Source organism: Melospiza georgiana, chromosome 6, assembly GCF_028018845.1.
Source record: "Melospiza georgiana isolate bMelGeo1 chromosome 6, bMelGeo1.pri, whole genome shotgun sequence".
Classification (NCBI taxonomy): Eukaryota; Metazoa; Chordata; class Aves; order Passeriformes; family Passerellidae; genus Melospiza; species Melospiza georgiana.
This window is the reverse complement of record NC_080435.1, coordinates 62,673,415-62,691,822: the sequence shown is the minus strand read 5'-3', so window position 1 is coordinate 62,691,822 and position 18,408 is coordinate 62,673,415. Positions and strand designations below refer to the sequence as shown.

The 18,408-nt window shown below is 45.2% G+C and overlaps 1 protein-coding gene across 1 annotated transcript; it reads right to left on the bottom strand.

Moving 5' to 3' along the window:
• Positions 1–117: 117 nt before the first annotated feature.
• Positions 118–17,280, bottom strand: POLE2 (DNA polymerase epsilon 2, accessory subunit). Its single transcript, XM_058025755.1, has 19 exons — positions 17,201–17,280; positions 15,017–15,117; positions 14,102–14,177; positions 11,881–11,958; positions 11,124–11,217; positions 10,607–10,681; positions 10,269–10,352; positions 9,579–9,635; positions 9,187–9,235; positions 8,246–8,318; positions 7,656–7,828; positions 6,031–6,120; positions 5,816–5,870; positions 5,399–5,458; positions 5,224–5,301; positions 4,762–4,870; positions 1,558–1,734; positions 1,403–1,470; positions 118–294 (listed from the first exon to the last, which is right to left on the bottom strand). The coding sequence occupies exons 1-19, from the start codon at positions 17,266–17,268 to the stop codon at positions 276–278; spliced, it is 1,584 nt and encodes a 527-aa protein (XP_057881738.1). The 5' UTR covers positions 17,269–17,280; the 3' UTR covers positions 118–275.
• Positions 17,281–18,408: the final 1,128 nt, after the last annotated feature.

Genomic DNA, 18,408 nt, shown 5'->3' with positions numbered 1-18,408 from the left:
ATTTTTTTTATGCTCCTTTCCTGTTTGATACAGCTTGTTCCTCCATTTAACCTTTTTTTAAGCTTTGCCAATTATTTTTCACTCTGACTTTACAATTTATCTAAACTGACACCAGTGCCTTTTCCTGTAAAAGTTTATTTGTGTACAAAACAAATCGGTTTTGACTTTGACATTTTTTATAAAAAGTTCATAATACATCACAAAACTAAGGCATGTAAAAAAAAATACAGCTGGCTTCCCATGGGTTCACTGCCTTTTTTCAGTGCCACAGAAATTCAAAGTCCTTGAAGCTTGCTGAAAATACCAAAGAAAAACAGTATTTAGAAGGTTTATTTTAAAAATAGTTCATGATGTTCTCCTATTTCTTTATCTAGGAAACACTTGATAATGTTTGCAACTATTTAAAGACCTGAAGTATCTCACGGTGTGATATTTTAATATTAAAGTAGAAGTTAAATGGGCTGACCCATTATTAATTCCCTGGGAAGGTTTCTCCAACAAGGAGAAGATAAATTTATGCTTTTCCTCATGGGTTATACCATCATTATTTCAAACAGGTAAATTTTCATCCATTTTAAGCCCTTTGATACATTTTAACACTTTTTTGGTGTTGCAGCTAGCTTTTCTCCAGTCAGTGGAATTAAAAAGTGCAGATTTGAAAATATGTGAAATCAAAGCCTGAAAGTGGCTTCTGGGCTTGATGATTATCACAAAATGAAGCAAAAAATTTTCCTAAATGTAATTAATTTATGTAACAACCATCATCCCCAGAAACAAATCTCCTTCCCAATTAGTTCTCTATCACTGAAAATCAGTCAGTGCAATCATCTCCTTTCACTTTTGAATTGTGCTTCCCATCACTGATATTTGTAATTTCTACATTTATTGCTCCAGTTCTGGGCATTTGATTTTGTTACACTGCCTAAGTGTGAAGTTTAAGTTAAGCTGCTGAAATATTAATACATGTTAACACTTTTTTGGTGTTACAGCTAGCTTTTCTCCAGTCAGTGGAATGAACAAGTGCAGATTTAAAAATATATGAAATCAAAGCCTGAAAGTGGCTTCTGGGCATGATAATTATCACAAAATGAAGTAAAATCTTTTCCCAAATTTAATTAATTTATGTAACAACCATCATCCCCAGAAACAAATCTGCTCTCCAGTTAGTTCTCTATCACTGAAAATCAGTCAGTGCAATCATCTCCTTTCACTTTTGAATTGTGCTTTCCATTTGTAATTTCTACATTTATTGCTCCAGTTCTGGGCATTTGGATTTGTTGCACTGCCTAAGTATGAAGTGTAAGTTAAGGTGCTGAAATATTAAAATATTACAATTTTTATGTGGTTTTTATCTTATTTTTATGATAATCAGAAACTCAGCACATAAGAAATAAATATGTACCTGTCTTCAACTGTCTTGTTGGAGGGGTAGAACACCTTGAAGCAAAATCCACTTCTGGGAAACGAGCCCTGTGAAGGAAAAAGGGGGGAAAAATCCCATTTCTGAGAGGAAAATGGCAGTGCAGGGGTGAGGAGGGAGGGAGGGGAGGTGCTCACGGGGTTGATGCAGAGGCACTCGCTGCTGGTGACACTGAAGGGGTCGTGTTTGTCAGCTGTGACCAGCACGTCTGGCAGGGGATAAACCCTCAGGGAGTAATCGTAGGCCCAGAACACGGGGCTGACGTACAGGGGCAGCGGGCTCAGGTGGGCCTGCGACAGAATGGTCTTCACAAACTGCAACCAAAAACAAATATTTGCTTATAAGCATTATGCCTGGGATAAAATGGTCTTCACAAACTGCAACCAAAAACAAATATTTGCTTATAAGCATTATGCCTGGGATAAAATGGTCTTCACAAACTGCAACAGCAAAAACAAACCACTAACATTTGGTTATAAGCATTATACCTGGGATAAAATGGTCTTCACAAACTGCAACAAAAAACAAATATTTGGTTATAAGCATTATGCCTGGGATAAAATGGTCTTCACAAACTGCAACAGCAAAAACAAACCACAAACATTTGGTTATAAGCATTATGCCTGGGATAAAATGGTCTTCACAAACTGCAACCAAAAAACAAACCCACAAACATTTGGTTATAAGCATTATACCTGGGATAAAATGGTCTTCACAAACTGCAACCAAAAAACAAACATTTGGTTATAAGCATTATGCCTGGGATAAAATGGTCTTCACAAACTGCAACCAAAAAACAAACCCACAAACATTTGCTTATAAGCATTATACCTGGGATAAAATGGTCTTCACAAACTGCAACAGCAAAAACAAACACAAACATTTGGTTATAAGCATTATGCCTGGGATAAAATGGTCTTCACAAACTGCAACAAAAAACCCCACAAACATTTGGTTTTGAGCATTACACCTGGGATGAAATGGTCTTCACAAACTGCAACAAAAAACCCCACAAACATTTGGTTATAAGCATTATACCTGGGATAAAATGGTGTTCACAAACTGCAACAAAAAACCCCACAAACATTTGGTTTTGAGCATTACACCTGGGATGAAATGGTCTTCACAAAATGCAACGGCAAAAACAAACCACAAACACTTGGGTAGAAATATATGAGGCATTTATCCCCTGGGATAAAATGGTCCTCACAAACTGCAACAAAAAAACCCCAACAAAAATAAAAACATTTTTAAAAAATTAAAAAAAAAAAAAAAAAAACCATAAACACTTGGTTTTAAGCATTACCCCTGGGACAAAGTGGTCTTCATAAACTGCAACAAAAAACCCCCACACACATTTGGTTCTTCACAAACTGCAACCAAAAAAAAAAAAAAAACAAACCCACAAACATTTGGTTTTGAGTGTTACACCTGGGATAAAATGATCTTCATAAACTGCAAGAAAAACCCCCACAAACATTTGGTTTCAAGCATTACACCTGGGATAAAATGGTCTTTACAAACTGCAACAAAAAACTCCACAAACACTTGGTTTTGAGCATTACACCATATATAAAATGGTCTTAACAAACTGCAACAAAAAAAAGCCAAAAACAAAAATTAAATTAAAAAAAAAAACACGAAAAAATAATGACAAGAAAAACAAAACCCACAAACACTTGGGTTTAAGCATTACCCCTGGGATAAAAAAGTCTTTACAAACTGCAACAAAATAAACAAATCCACAAACACCTGGTTTTAAGCATTACACCTGGGATAAAATGGTCTTCACAAACTGCAACAACAACAACAAAAAAACCCAAAACCAAACAAAAATTAAAAACAAAACAAACCCACCAAAACAAAAAAACCCCAATCCCACAAACTTGGTTTTAAGCATTACACCTGGTATAAAATGGCCTTCACAAACTGCAACCAAAAAACAAAAAAACCCAACCAACCAAACAAATATTTAAAAAAATAAACAAAAAACTCCACAAACACTTGGTTTCGAGCATTACCCCTGGGATAAAATGCTCTTCACAAACTGCAAATAAAACCCCACAAATCTTGGTTTGAAGCATTTGCTGCAAGCTCAGTTCACCCCTGCACGTGTCAGTGTGGGTTAATAAAGAACCTTTTTAAAACTGGAAATGTTTGGGGTTTTTTTGTATCTCATTCCTGCTGATTATTAATGATTTCCAGAGGAAAGCAGTGAGCTGCTCCTTCCTTTCTTCAGTTGTGGAGGTTTTAATACACAAAGGCCTTTTTAAAGGCCAGCATTTGAAGATGTCACAATTATCTCATCAATCAGACTCTCCAGGAGAATCCCTTACCTGTTCCTCCAGCCCAGAAAGCACCAACACTGCCACAACTCTCATTTTTTGGCTTTTATTTTCCTTACTGCTTTCCAGTTAACCACACTTAAAAAGTCTTTTCCCTGAACTGAAGAAATCCTTTGATTCCCAGATGATTTTCCTTTCTTTGGGACAAAATTTCCCTCTCTCTTGTTTGTTTTTTTTTCCCACTGATGGCTGAATTAAAATAGGCCAAAAAGGCAGAGGAAAAGTGGAGTGTGCAAAAAACAACCTGCAGAAAGTGCTGCAATTCCACATTTCCTTCCCTTGGATGAGGACAGGGAAGAGTCAGGAATTGAAATGTGCCCCCAAAACCAAGGTAGCTCAGTGTCCATGGGGTGTTCACAGAAACACTCAGCAAAAACACCTTTCTGAGGCAAACAAACACAGAAACTGTTGTAAAATAAATAAAACCTGACTCCATCCACCACTGCAATCAGCCAGGACTACCTGGATGGTTCTCATCCCATTATTTCAGTCAATCCCCTCAGCTCCTGCTGTGGATTCATTAAGTGCAACCACAACCCAGAGCTCACTGATGGGTGAGAAGTAGAATTTCAATTTCAGCTGAGGAGACAAAACAAGCAGATGAATTTTAGAGGAATTTGCTGCTCTACTGCAAATGGCACTGGGTAACCAATCAAATCTTTTAAAAAACTGTAATTTCCATTCAAATTTGCCTTTAGGAATCAGTGTTTCTTGGCAGGACATTGAGGTTTGGCTGCTGCTCTGAAGTTCTGTGCTCAAGGGCAGCTCCAGTGTGATAGAATCACTCAATCCCACCTTAAACTATCATGGTTTGAGTTATTTTGCTGTCAAAATGTCAAGAAAAATAAGAATTCTCAATGTATAAATCCTTCTCACAACCCCTCTGGGTTACTCATGCAATGTGGCACAAAAATGAGCATCAGAGCCCCCAAATCCAGCCCTGCTGATCAATAAAATCAAAAATCTTGGCAAAAATTGGTGAATTAACTCACTCACATGGTTGGGAATGTCCATGGTGCTGCTTGGGAAGCGAACACAGTTCCTGCACATTTTGTTGACCAAATCTTCCCGGAAAATAATGATTTCCTGGGTGCAGTACTGAACCCTGAGGGAAAACAGCAGGGAAATTCTGAATTAATTAATTTCAGTTAACCTGAAAATGAGGGAGATGCATTAGAAAGTTGATCTCCCTCTAATACAGACAATTGAATGAAAAGAATACTTTCCCTTATGATGCTTTTCAGCAGGATTTTGATATTCAATATCATTTTCTTAGCACTACATCCTTTCTTCACTGATTTTTTATGTTTTAGTGCATTTAAAACTAGTTACAATTCATGAAAGTGAAGAGTTCTATAAATTTTAAAAATTTAAGGCAAATTTTCCTCAAAATTTACATGCTTTGAAAATTCTATTTGCACATAATTTATTTTATAAAATTAGCAGTTACATGGTTACCTGCAGGGATTTGTGGTGAAAACTGAAAATGGCACCAGCTGTCTGAATTCCTGAGTGATATTTTCAGCCAGGGGAGGTCTAAAATAAATAACAGAGGTATCAACAAAGACTCTTACCATCTTTAACTCAAATTTCACTCAAAATTCCAAGATGTCAGGAAGGGAAGCAAACTGACCTTGGTAAAATGGAACCAGGCCCAGGATCTTCAGGACCAGGGACAAACACAAATCGGCTACTGCAAAAAAAAAAAAAAAAAAAACCAAAAAAAAAAACAGAAAAAAAAGAAGTTTAACAAACCACTTTTGTATAAACTGATCTAAAAACTGGGTCTGATGTTCTGAATTCAGAGAGCAGGAGCCAGGGAAGTGTCCCAGGGGGAGACCTTGGCTCCCTCATTAGCACTTTCCATGCCCAAGCTATTTTAGATAAAATCAAGCTCACCCTGCTCCCAAACAAAGCTGCAGGCCTGTTACAAAAGCAGCTTTTTATCTGATCACAGCTGCCTCACAAGACACAGAAAATAGGGTAACTCTCAGCTTCTGCAAGCAATTAAAGGCTTCACAAAATAAACAGATTTCCCCTTGCTCTGTACCTTTGGTGGATGCTGGGATATTCACATATAATATCTGCCAGAGCCTTCAAAGAACCTGGGAAAAGCAGGGCACAACACCTGGTTAGAAATAAACAAATAAACACACCTTGGGTGGATCCCTCTCTGCTGAAAGGGTTTCTTTTCTGCTCTCTTCATTTGTTTGCCAGCATGATTTTAATTCAGTGCACGTGTCTGGCTGTTTGCAAGGACCTCACCTTTCAGGGACTGGATTTGATTTTTGCCATATGGTGCAGATGAAAAATTTCCACAGAAGAAAAAGCAGGTGGGAGGTGCAGAGGAATAACCTGGGAGAAGAGAGGATCTGTGAGTATCTGTACCCATCTGTGCCCATCCACTTCCAGCACCCAGCCCATCCCAGGAAAAGCAGGAACTCAAACAGCACTTCAGGCTCTGCTGCTATTAATACACCTGACTGACTTTCTTGATCCAGGCTGGTTTTAGCTCAGAAAGGGGATGGCAGTGCACAAATGTCACTTTGAGGGAGCCCTGTGGCTTTTCCAGGCTGAGCTCCAGCAGTGTTTGTGTGCATCCAACTCCTGCCCCAGCCACAGAATCACACCAAGTGCAATTATTATAAATAATGCCGTTTTTAAATGCATTATTGCCTTCAAGAAGAAAACAGCAAACAGGCAGCACTGGGCTGCTATTAACCTCCCTGATCATCCCACTTTAAGGGCTCTCCCAACATCCAATTCCCCCTCTGGCATTACAAAGCAACAGTAACTGGAATTGCCTGAGCAGCTTGAGGATCTGATGAGTGCTCACAACCTCACCCATTAACTGCTTCAAAGCAAAGGGGGGGAAAAGGAAACCTGATTCCCATCCCTGAAATAAAAATAGAAACAGCTACTCAGGCATTCATCTCACACCCAAGTTCCTCTCCATTTTCCTGACACACAGAATCACACTTGGATTTACTTCACTGCTTTTCAAAGGGCTGGTAAATAGAACAGAATTGCTTAGCCCAGAGAAATGGCTCATCAATATTTTCCCTTGCTCTCCCCCACAGCTGCTCGTTCAGTTGATAATTAAGGTTATTACTGGCCTGTGAAAGGCTCAGAATAGCAAATGCAAGGTGAGCATCCCTGCCAGGGGAGCCCAGCACACAAAGCTCAGGGAGCAAAGTCCCTTCCTGCCCTCAGCACCTGCAGGCCTGCCTCCAGCCCAGTGTGCCCAGCTCTGATCCAGACACTGAACTGGTTTGTAACTCCTGCACGACTCTGCTCATTTGTGTCCAGCTCCCTTCTGGTGAGCAGCAGCCTCCCACCCTGAATTCTGGGCTGGTTTTAAACTCACACTTCCACTGTGCCCCAGGCAGGAGGGACAGGCTGTTCCCAAACTCAAGGAGCAATTCAGAAATGCTCCTTTATATTTTATCCAGTGCTGTCCCCATTACTGATCCCAGAATCCTGCAGTGAGTTGGGCTGGAAGGGACCTTAAATCCCATCCCATCCCATCCCACCCCTGCCATGACAGGGACACCTCCCACTGTCCCAGGCTGCTCCAAGCCCATCCAGCCTGGCCTTGGGCACTGCCAGGGATCCAGGGGCTGCTCTGGGAATTCCATCCCAGTCCCTCTCCACCCTCCCAGCCAGAATTCCCAATTCCCAGTCTCCCATCTGGCAGTGGGCAGCAATGCTCATCTCCCTGAACTAAGGAATTAATCTTCAGGTTAAGCCCAGGAAGAACTTTCAGGAGCAAGGGAAACATTCCTATCACAGCCCAGAAAATGGCTCCTGGTCAAAACCCTGTTTGTACTGAGAACTTATGGAAACAAATCAGGCAAGCAAGGTTTAGAGTGGAAGCAACTCTCACCTACCTGAAAACATCATGTGAAGCTTTTCCAGCACCTCTGCTTGGTCCAGCCACACATCAGACACAAACACAAACATGGCATCCTCATTCTCCTGCTCCAGCTGCTTCAGCTTGGCAGAAGCCTTCACTGATGTTGAGGAAGGGCCTCCAAAGAAGTTGATGTTCCCATAGAAGGCTCTGCAGCATTGAAATGCCCCAGTCAGGATCCCAGCATGGTTTGGGTTCAAAGGGACTTTAGAGCTCATCCCATTCCAGTGGGATGGAATCCATTCCACTCCCACTGTCCCAGGGATCCACCCTCTCTGCAACAAGGAATTTATGATTCCCATGGAACAGTTGCCTGGCTTGGCCATTGAGAAGGGTTTACATCCTAATCTCCATTAATAAGCACAACCCAAAGGAAGGGTTTTTCTGCCAACCCTACAGTGCCTCCAAGCCCAGAACTGCTTCCTTAAAATGGGATTTATTTTAAAGCATTTGGGGAGGAGGAAGAATAACAGACTTGAATGTCAGAGAAATTACAAAATAACAATGATCTTACTTAGAAAGCCCAGGGAAAACACGGAGTGAGGCTGCCAAAAGCCACTTTTGTACCTCGTGGTAGCAGAAGGCTCAGTGGGCGGAAATCCAAAAGCGTTCACATGGAAAACTTCATCTTCATACCAGCCTAGGAGGTTTTGGAAGAGCAAAACAGCAAAAGAACCCTTGAGTTTTTCTGAGAGCATCGTGTCCCAGACATTAGTCAGAGCTGGCAGCCGTGCTGCACTGCCAGCCCCAGCCTCCATCAATCCCTCTCTGGTGGCAGCAGAACCAGAGCAGGGAATGAGTTGGGTGGAAAAAGGGCTGAGAAGGAAATCAACTTTGTTTTTAAACCCCAGCTATTCCTGGGAGTGGATTTGCTGCACAGCCACAGAACAACCCCTGAAGCACACAAGGATTGCCTGATTTTGCTGGCCCCATCCCAGTGCTCCTCCTTGTCTCAAACCCCACTGTTGAGAACAGAAGGAACTTGGTGATTTATTTATTTATTTATTTATCCCCACTCTCATTTCTGCTCCCAGCTTCTTCCTACAAGCATAAAACACCCCAGAAAACAGACTGAGATCCTGGATCTTGCACAGAGGAACATTCCCCAGACAGAAATAGCCTCTTTTTTCTCTCTCTTTTTTTTTTTTTTTTTTTTGCTAAAACAAGGCTCCAAAACTGCAAGCTCTTACATCATCCTAATGAGAAGCCTCATTAAAAAGCTTTGCCAGCACAGAGCAGTATTTTCAGATCATTAAATCATTCCTCTGGTTATTCCAGGCTGTCTTCCTAATCCACTCATAACTTCTCCAAGCACGCTGGGGCCAATCCTCAAAGCTGCTCACATTCCCCAAAACCCCCAAATTCCTCCTCTCTGCCTCCAGAGTCACAGCAAAAAGCTGAAGGCCAAAAATCTCACTGATGGTCACCAAATTGAGACTTCTCTGCTCAGCCACAGCTTGAGCAGAATAATTTATTACAAGCTAAAACATAAACCCAGTCTGCTTTACCTTCTGCCAGAACAAAGGAGGATTCAGTGTATAACCCACTGTGGAACTGGTGCAGCAAGGTTAAGGAATGTATTTTTCTTAAAGTAAGTTTTTGAACCAAAATTTTGCTAATGGATTTGGACAGCACTGAAAGGTCACAGGCTGCCTGAAGAGCCTGGAAATTCCCTGGTACCTGAGCAGGTCAGTCCAGAGAGAGCCCAGGAACTGGAGCAGGCTCTGCTTCCATGGGGAGGGAAAGTCCAATGTCCAAGGGAAAGGCAGGACAAGGAATTGCAAACGAAGGAGAAAGAGCTGCAGCTCCCAAGATGGAATTCTGAATGGTCAGCATTGATTTGCTGTTCCATTTCTGATCCTGCAGCTCTACAGGAAATTCCATCACAACAAAAGGATATTGCTTTACTGAGGTCTAGCTGCACCACTCCTGTGGGGTCTTCTAGGAAAAACTTCCCCTACAAAACAGGATTCATTAATAAAGCAAAATATACCAGACACACAAATACTTCAATCAGAAACATCTATCAGTCAGCATTTAGAAATCATTTGGTTGGTTTAATGTTTTAAGATGGCAAGAAATGAAAATAATGTCATTTATAGGAAATGTATCTCAGCAGCTTCCCTGGGAGCTGCTGCAGTTGGGATTGCTGGTGTTCCCCTCCCTAAAATCACAATGCAGGGCACTGGCAACTCCAAACTCAGCCACTGGAAGCTCAAGCCTCTCAAAGGGACAAGCCAAAAAATCCTCACTGCTTCTGGTTGCTGACATAAAAATTTTATAGTGGGAAGACAAATAAAGACATTTCCACACACACTGGCACTGAATGCTTGTGGAAAAGTCTCTCAGAATGAGTCAGTGTGAGATATTTCAGTTTTCTCATTTTTAATGCATTACAGCACTGAGTGAGCTGTGATCAGAGACCCCACAGCAAAAAGGAACTCACCTCCTTGAGCTGAGTGATCATCCCCAGCACAGTGAGCAGTGATCAGAGACCCCACAGCAAAAAGGAACTCACCTCCTTGAGCTGAGTGATCATCCCCAGCACAATGAGCAGTGATCAGAGACCCCACAGCATAAAGGAACTCACCTCCTTGAGCTGAGTGATCATCCCCAGCACAATCACTTCTCCCACCTTAGCTGGACTGCCCAAGAGAGTCTCCACTGTCTTCAGCTGGGGTCAAAGGCAAAGAATCCAATCAGAGTCAAATGAAACCCTCCAAACTCAAACTCCCTTGGTTGCTTTTTCCCCCAAAGCCCCACAGAGGACATGGCTGTGCACGAACACCCAGCTGAGCCAGAGGATCCAGGCTCATCACCAAAATCAGAGCCTGATTTCTGAATGTGCCTTAGGAGCAGATTCCCAATAGTGGCTGCTAGCATAAAGAACTGCTGTCATTATTTGGATTAAAACTCCCAACTTCTTACCTGGAATTTGTTCTTGCTATCATCAGGATGAGCATCCACTGGTGAAGGAGTGAACAGCTCATGTCTGTGAGTCCTCTGCACAAACCAAAATTGAAGTGATTCAGTTTAAAAAGAAATGAGCACTGCCAAAAAGCCAGTTTGCTACAAGCACTATGCAAAACAGAAAGTTCTTCAGAAAGAAGAAAGTAAGAACTTCAGAAAGTTCTTACTCCATCCAACAACTTTTAATAATTCTTTTGACAAGAATTTACTTCCAAGAAACAGATGATAAATAACACCAGATCATAAAACTAAGCCTAAAAAATGCACGAGGTAATAAAATAAGCCTAAAGAAAGCGTCATGAAAGCATCTGTGAGGCTGCTAAGGAAGTTCTTAGTGACAAGCTGGGAGGCAGAGGGTTTGTGAGGGAGAGCAGGGTGTGTGTCTGGGAGGAGCAGGGTGTTTCTGGAAGGATCAGGGTGTGTCTGGAAGGATCAGGGTGTGTCTGGGAGGAGCAGGTCCCTCCCCGGCTCTGACCTGCTGCAGGATGGAGTAGCGCTCCCGGAACAGCTCCGCCTTGTCCCGGGCAGTCCCAAACAAACTCGGCCTGGGCAGGTCAGTCATGGACAGGCTGCAGGGAACCAGCACAAGCCCAGGGTCACACAGGGATATTCCCACAGCAAGAGGAGTTATTGATCTGAAAGGCCTGGGAGGCTGCAAAAGCTGCACCCTGATTTGGGCACATTCCTGCTCAGGATCCTGAATTTCTGCATTTCTGCATCCATTTCATTCCCCTCCTTGAGATTTATCCTTCCACCCAAAGAGACCTCTGCAGAAATCCATTTAAAAAAAAAACAGTTATGCCTTTAAGCAGTTGTGAACAAAAGCATTATTCCTGCAGTTTCTCACCAGCTGCTCCTAATTTTTCTTTGTTACTGTTTGGAGCTCTCCTTAGAAACCCCCCAGGGCTTCAGAGAGCTGCAAGATACAGACTAAGAAATAAATACAGGCAACAGACAGATCAAATTTATTAAAAAAAAATAAATTTAAACAACCTGATGTGAGAAAAAAAATAACCCCAAACTACCTTTGGTGATGTATGACCTTAGCCTTACTGTCTTTTTTATTCATTAGGTGGAATAAACTTGGTTTATGGTCTTAAACATTTATTGCTTTTCTCACTTAGGCTTCAGCTGAACAGAGCCAAGAGGGAAAGATTAAAACCAGACTTATCCTATAGAGGTTTTGTTCTTGAAACAGAAAGTGCTTGAAATTTAAAATATTGCAGACTTACGGCAGGAACTTCTTTCTTTCTGAATTATAAATAAAACGTGGGATGTCAAAGGCTCCAATAATGTTGAAAACATTTTCTCTGAAATAAGAACAGGGACAGATTAACTGCATGTTACCTTCCATGCAAAACCATTCTGTGATTCCATGAAGTGGGTGAAACAAACTGACAAATATGTTCAATATCATCACCACTTCTCTTTCTATTTTATTTTCTATTTCTTAGTCTATTTTCTTCTTCAACTTTTAGTTAAATAATGAAAAAGACTTGTCCCTGTGATCTGTAGAGCTTTTCCCTTCAGGACTCTGCACTGAGAATCTGTACAAATGGATTTCTCTTCACTTCTGGAGCAGAAAAAAACCTACATTGAGTCTAAAAAAGCACCACAAAGAAGAGTCACCCTCACACCATCTGCATCATAAAGATTGCAAAGGCAAGGAGCAAAGCTAAACCCAAATTTTCTCCATCCTGAGAGGCTGGGGGATGACAGGATCTAATTGACATGCCCAGCAAACCATCTCTTTTCATGCTCTGCATCAATGATGTGAACACGAAAGGAAACACATCCATCAGCATCAAAATGTTCTCAGAAACTCCAGTAATTGCTCCACACTTTGTTATCACAGAAGGGAAATCAATCAGGGCTTCAAAAAACTAAACAAAAAAAGCAGGAGCAGGCACCCCAGAGGAAAACTTCTCCTAAGTGCTTTCAGAAAAGAAAGGAACAAAAGCAACTTGAGATAACTTTCATCTAGAGCAAATACAGCATGGCCAGAAGTGTTGGTTAATATTCCACCTGCAGCACACCCAGTACAACCCCAGGAGCTGAATTCCACAATTCCAGGTTCTGTTCAGGGCCCCTGGAGGCCCAGCCATGAGAACAAAGGCTCCGAGGAGCAACCTGGTGATGCCTTGAGCAGGCTGCCCTAGAGCAGAGGCTGGATGGAGCTCCAGAATAAAGCAGGAATTTATCCAAAGCATCTCCTCCATGGATCCACCTTGGGCAGCACCAGAGCCCAGCCAGGGCTGCACCCAAGATGAACCAAAATGGCCCCAAAATGCACGGCCGGGCACGGGCTCTGTCCCTGGGATCAGTTCTGCTCCATTTGCACCTTGCAGTTCATTGTCCCATTCCAGCTTTAGCCCAGGCAGTCCCACCCTGCTTGTTTTTCTCTCTCCAGCCCACGGGGTTTGTGCTCCTGGGCTGAGATTTGGGTCATTTGTCCTTGGTGCCCAGCTGGAGCAGGAATTGTTTTGTCTCCCTGCTCTGTGCACAGAGCTCAGAACTGCACCTCATCAGAACCCTCCCCTGATATGGAGCCCAGACCCTCACACTAAAGCAGCACAGAATGCACAGAAAAGCTGAACCTGAGGCATCAACTCCATCACTGCCCCAGGGAACTTTTCCATGAAGAAATGTTCCCAAATTCCAATCCAAACCTGCCCCGGCCCAGCCTGAGGCCGTTCCCTCTGCTCCTGTCCCTGTTCCCTGGAGCAGAGCCCGACCCCCCGGCTGTGCCCTCCTGGCAGGAGCTGTGCAGAGCCACAAGGGCCCCTGAGCCTCCTTTGCTCCAGGTGAGCCCTGCCCAGCTCCTCAGGGATTCTGCAGCCCCTGCCCAGCTCCTCAGGGATTCTGCAGCCCCTGCCCAGCTCCCTCAGGGATTCTGCAGCCCCTGCCCAGCTCCCTCAGGGATTCTGCAGCCCCTGCCCAGCTCCCTCAGGGATTCTGCAGCCCCTGCCCAGCTCCTCAGGGATTCTGCAGCCCCTGCCCAGCTCCCTCAGGGATTCTGCAGCCCCTGCCCAGCTCCCTTAGAGTCTCCTGGGGCTCCCTGTCTGAAGGGAAATTCAGGTTGGATATTAGGAAGAAGTTTTTTACAGAAAGGGTGATAAAGTTCTGGAATGGCTGCCTGGGGAGGTGGTGCAGTCCCCATCCCTGGGTGTGTTTAACAAAGCCTGGATGTGGCACTGGGTGCCAGGGATGAGTTTTTCTCTCCCTGCTCTGTGCACAGAGCTCACCATCCCCCTCATATGGAGCTCAGACCCTCACACTAAAGCAGCACAGAATGTGAAAATACAAAAGTTAAACCCTGAGGCATCACTGGAGCAAAGGCAAAAGCACAAGAGAGCAATGCCTGCAGACAGTGCCTGGCACTCCTGTCCCCAGGAGGAACAAGGAAATGCCAGCACTCCCAGCAGTGCCCAGAACATTTGGAATGTCACCTACATGGCCTCATCCGGGGCACGGCTGCATTCCTGGACTGCTGCTTCCACCAGGGGCTGCTCAATCATGTTGGATGACACTGCAAAGAAAAACCCCAAGGGTCAAACCTGCAGCAAGGAGGGAAGTGAGTCTCCAACATCTCACATTCAATGGCTGAGTCTCCTCACAGGAACACACACAAATAATTCATGCAATGGCACACAAATGGATCACTTAATATTGCCACCAAAGGGACACATTCCACTGGGGAAAAAATACCCCAAACATGCAGAGCAAGACAATTATAGTTTATGCAAAGCTGCCAAATATATCACAAATGTGTTAGAGTTGAGCTCTCACATTCTGCAGGTTAATTTGGTTCCAGAACATTATCACAAGGATTGCTGCCTGAATTGTTCCAACACAGTTCTAGAGACAGGCATATTGTTGTTTTCATTAATTTATACTGATAACTTAAATGAGTTTGAAGGCCTCCCCACACTCATAGGTAAGAATTCCTACAAAATATTCCATTAAAATATTCCTTCAAAATATTCCATCAAAATATTCCTTCAAATTATTCTTTCAAAATATTCATTCAAAATATTCATTCAAAATCTCCCATCCATTCCTGCCCTCTGGCAGTGGGAAGCCATTCCCTGTGTCCCATCCCTCCAATGTGTAAAAAAACTTAAAAAATTTAATATTTTAAATTGCAGTTTCAGGTACAAAGATGTCCAAACAAACTTTTAGTAATTGTCACATTGTTGCAAATCTCAGTGTTTAACCAAAATAAAAGGCAAAAAAATACATTTATCTCAATCAACCCTTTATATCACAAAGACACCTCAGTGCCTCTGCTGCCAGTCACTGTCTTTGTCTTGGTGACATCAGAAATGCCAGGAAAATTGGCTCAAGAAAAAGAAATTCTTTACTTACAAGGCTGTTTTTCAACTGCATCGATGACATTTTCAATTATTTCATCAAGTTCTCCCTCACTGGTAGACTGGAAAGCTTCAGTGAGATACTTGAGGGCATCCCTAATCCCAGAGGAGAAAGCACAAAAAGCAATCAATGTTCAATAGTTGACACAAACTGTGCTGATTTTGGCAGGTGTGCACATCAGCACCACGTGGCTTGTGGTTAAAAAGCAGAAATAACCAGAAATAATTAGCTCTGTATAATACCACGTTGGTTTAAGTCAAAGAAAAAAATCACTGGGATTAAAAATATCAGGGAAAAGATGTGGAGAACCTCAGCCTCACACAAAAAATTTCATGTTGGAAGGGAATTCTGGAGACCCTGTGGTCCAACGTTCCCCTGAAAGCAGGGTTTGGGTTATGCTGCCCAGGGCCCTGTGGAGCCAAGCCTTGAGAGCTTCCAGTGGGGGAGATTCCAGCATTCTCTACTCCATCAACTTCAAAGCTGAATTAAATTTCAATGAAGAATTAAATGTCTCTTGCCCTGCCACTGTGCATCCTTGAGAACACTTCTCACTTTTAGGAAGACTGGGATTAGCTCCTCATGAATCTTCCCTTCTTGAGGCTAAATCCACCCAAATCCTTCACATCCTCCCCAAGCCAGGTTCTCTGACCTTCTAATCATGGAATGGTTTGGGCTGGAAGGGACCCTAAATCCCATCCAGTGCCACCCCTGCCATGGCAGGGACACCTCCCACTGTCCCAGGGTGCCCCAATGTCCAGCCTGGCCTTGGGCACTGCCAGGGATCCAGGGGCAGCCACAGCTGCTCTGGCAATCCCAGCCCAGCCAGGAATTCCCCATTCCCAATCTCCCACCCATCCCTGCCCTCTGGCACTGGCAGCCATTCCCTGGCTCCTGTCCCTCCATCCCTTGTCCCCAGTCCCTCTGCAGCTCTCCTGGAGCCCCTTCAGGCCCTGCCAGGGGCTCTGAGCTCTCCCTGGAGCCTTCTCCTCTCCAGGGGAGCACCCCCAGCTCTCCAGCCTGGCTCCAGAGCAGAGGGGCTCCCTGGAGCAGCTCCGTGGGTTTCTCTGGATCATTCCAGCAGCTCCACATCCCTCATTTTGGACTCCAAATCCAGGCGCGGCCCTGAAGCTGGGATGTCACCAGAGCAGAGCTTCCAGCTTGTCCTGCTTCCCCACAGCCTCCAGCCCAGGACCACCTCTACAGCCCCCACAGGACCTGCTCCAGTTTAACAATGTATTTGAAATTGGAGTTATTTTAATTCTCAATAACACAAGATTTAGAAATCAGGTTCTTCCCTCAACCTTAGTCAAGAGTCCCACATTAAAAATAACAATTTTCTTAGTAATGTCATCTGCTGGCCAGCCCAAGTGGCATTTTGGTGATCAGCCTGACCTTCAAAGTGTCTCAGCTCAGGGAAGTGTGGAGTCAGGAGTTCTGGACCTGCGCTCCTCTCTAAGGAAAGTATCAGGGCACTGTCCAAAATAACCACATCCCAACCATGACAGAGAGGGAATTTTATTGATATTAACAAACACAAGAAAGAAAGGGAAAATAAGAGCGACGGGAGACCAAATCTCTTTTAATCATGACACCTTCCATTGCAAGCAGGAATCCCTTCTCATTGACCTTGGCATCTCTAAATAACACATCCCATTATATTGGAAATACACCATTCCTGTCTTTGGAAATGCCATTCCTTCCCCTAGCAAAGAGTGCTGAGCACAAGACCGGCAAGTGGAACTCAGATCCCAGGGCTGTCAGAGTCAGAGGCTGACAAAAACACTCAAGCAAACACCCGGCACCAGCATCAGGGAGGGCTGCAAGGGGAGATCACGGGCAGCCTTTGGTGGCACCCAGGGTCATAAGAGGGATGGATGGATGGACGGACGGACGGACGGAAGGAAGGGGCCCGCAGCAGCAGGAGCGGCTAAAGCGGCTTTGGAGGAGCCCTCAGAGGCCTCTATGCGGGGGAAGGAGGAAAAGCGGGGAAAGGCAGCCCCGACTGCGGGGGACGCGGAGCGGCCCCGGCCCCATCCCCATCCCGCACCGGCGCTCCCCGGGCCCGAGCCCGCCCGGGGCCGATCCCTGCGGGGCCGGAGCAAGATCTAGGACCGGACCAGGGTCCGGGACTGCAGCAGGGTCTCGGGCCGATGCAGGGTCGGGCCCGGCGCTACTCACGGGCGCAGGACGAGCCCCCGCAGCCGGAACGCGGAGCTCAGGCGGCGCCGCAGCCGCTCGGGCTCCATGGCGGCGATGGCGCCAAACGCGGCCGGGCCGCCCCCTCAGGCCGGGCCGGCCCCGCCGCGGGAGGAGCCGGGCACGGCCCCGCTCAGCCCGGGTGGGACCAGCGCCGGTGCCAGACCCGGCTTGGGGCAGGGATTGTCCCTGGCAGGGGCTGCAGAATCCCTGAGGGAGCTGGGCAGGGGCTGCAGAATCCCTGAGGGAGCTGGGCAGGGGCTGCAGAATCCCTGAGGGAGCTGGGCAGGGGCTGCAGAATCCCTGAGGGAGCTGGGCAGGGGCTGCAGAATCCCTGAGGGAGCTGGGCAGGGGCTGCAGAATCCCTGAGGGAGCTGGGCAGGGGCTGCAGAATCCCTGAGGAGCTGGGCAGGGGCTGCAGAATCCCTGAGGAGCTGGGCAGGGCTCACCTGGAGCAAAGGAGGCTCAGGGGCCCTTGTGGCTCTGCACAGCTCCTGCCAGGAGGGCACAGCCGGGGGGTCGGGCTCTGCTCCAGGGAACAGGGACAGGAGCAGAGGGAACGGCCTCAGGCTGGGCACAGCAGGAATTTCCCCATGGAAAGGTTTGTCCAGCCCTGGCACAGGCTTTCAGGGTGGTGGTGGAGTCCCCATCCTTGGAAAGATTTAAACATCATGTGGATGTGGGATATGGGGACATGGGGCAGTGGTGGCCTTGGCAGACTCCACATCTATAGAGGGCTTTTCCTACCTCAACAATTCCCCGATTCCATAAAACACTTGCTGTGACAGACACAAGTTACCCAATACAATTATCCATACTGTCACTTTGTTCCTTTGTAGCTCACAATATTTCTCCCTCCTCTTTCCCTGCAGGCCCAGCACAGGCTCCTCTGCATCTCCAGTTCTCCAGAGTCTCTCACTTCAGATTTTCTTGGCACAAAACATCCATCAAACACATCTGACTGTGAATTGGTCCTGCGAGCACAGGATGCTCTCCAGGGCTGCTTTTATATAATCACAGCATCCCAGAATGGTTTGGATGAGAAGAGACCTTAAAACTCATCTCATTCCACCCCTGCCATGGCAGGAACACTTTCCACTGTCCCAAGTTGCTCCAAGCCTCATCCAGCCTGGCCTTGGACACTGCCAGGAATCCAAGGACAGCCACAGTTCCAGGATTGTGGAGCAGCT

Bases quoted from the DNA above. Each gene is read 5' to 3' on its own strand.
- POLE2 (XM_058025755.1), bottom strand. From the start codon at position 17,268: ATGGAGCCCGAGCGGCTGCGGCGCCGCCTGAGCTCCGCGTTCCGGCTG. The intron at 15,118-17,200 runs GTGAGTAGCGCC...CTCTGGGATTAG, and splicing joins CGGGGGCTCGTCCTGCGCCC to GGATGCCCTCAAGTATCTCA. The intron at 9,236-9,578 runs ATATCCTTTTGT...ACCTTGCTGCAC, and splicing joins AGCTAGACCTCAGTAAAGCA to CAGTTCCACAGTGGGTTATA.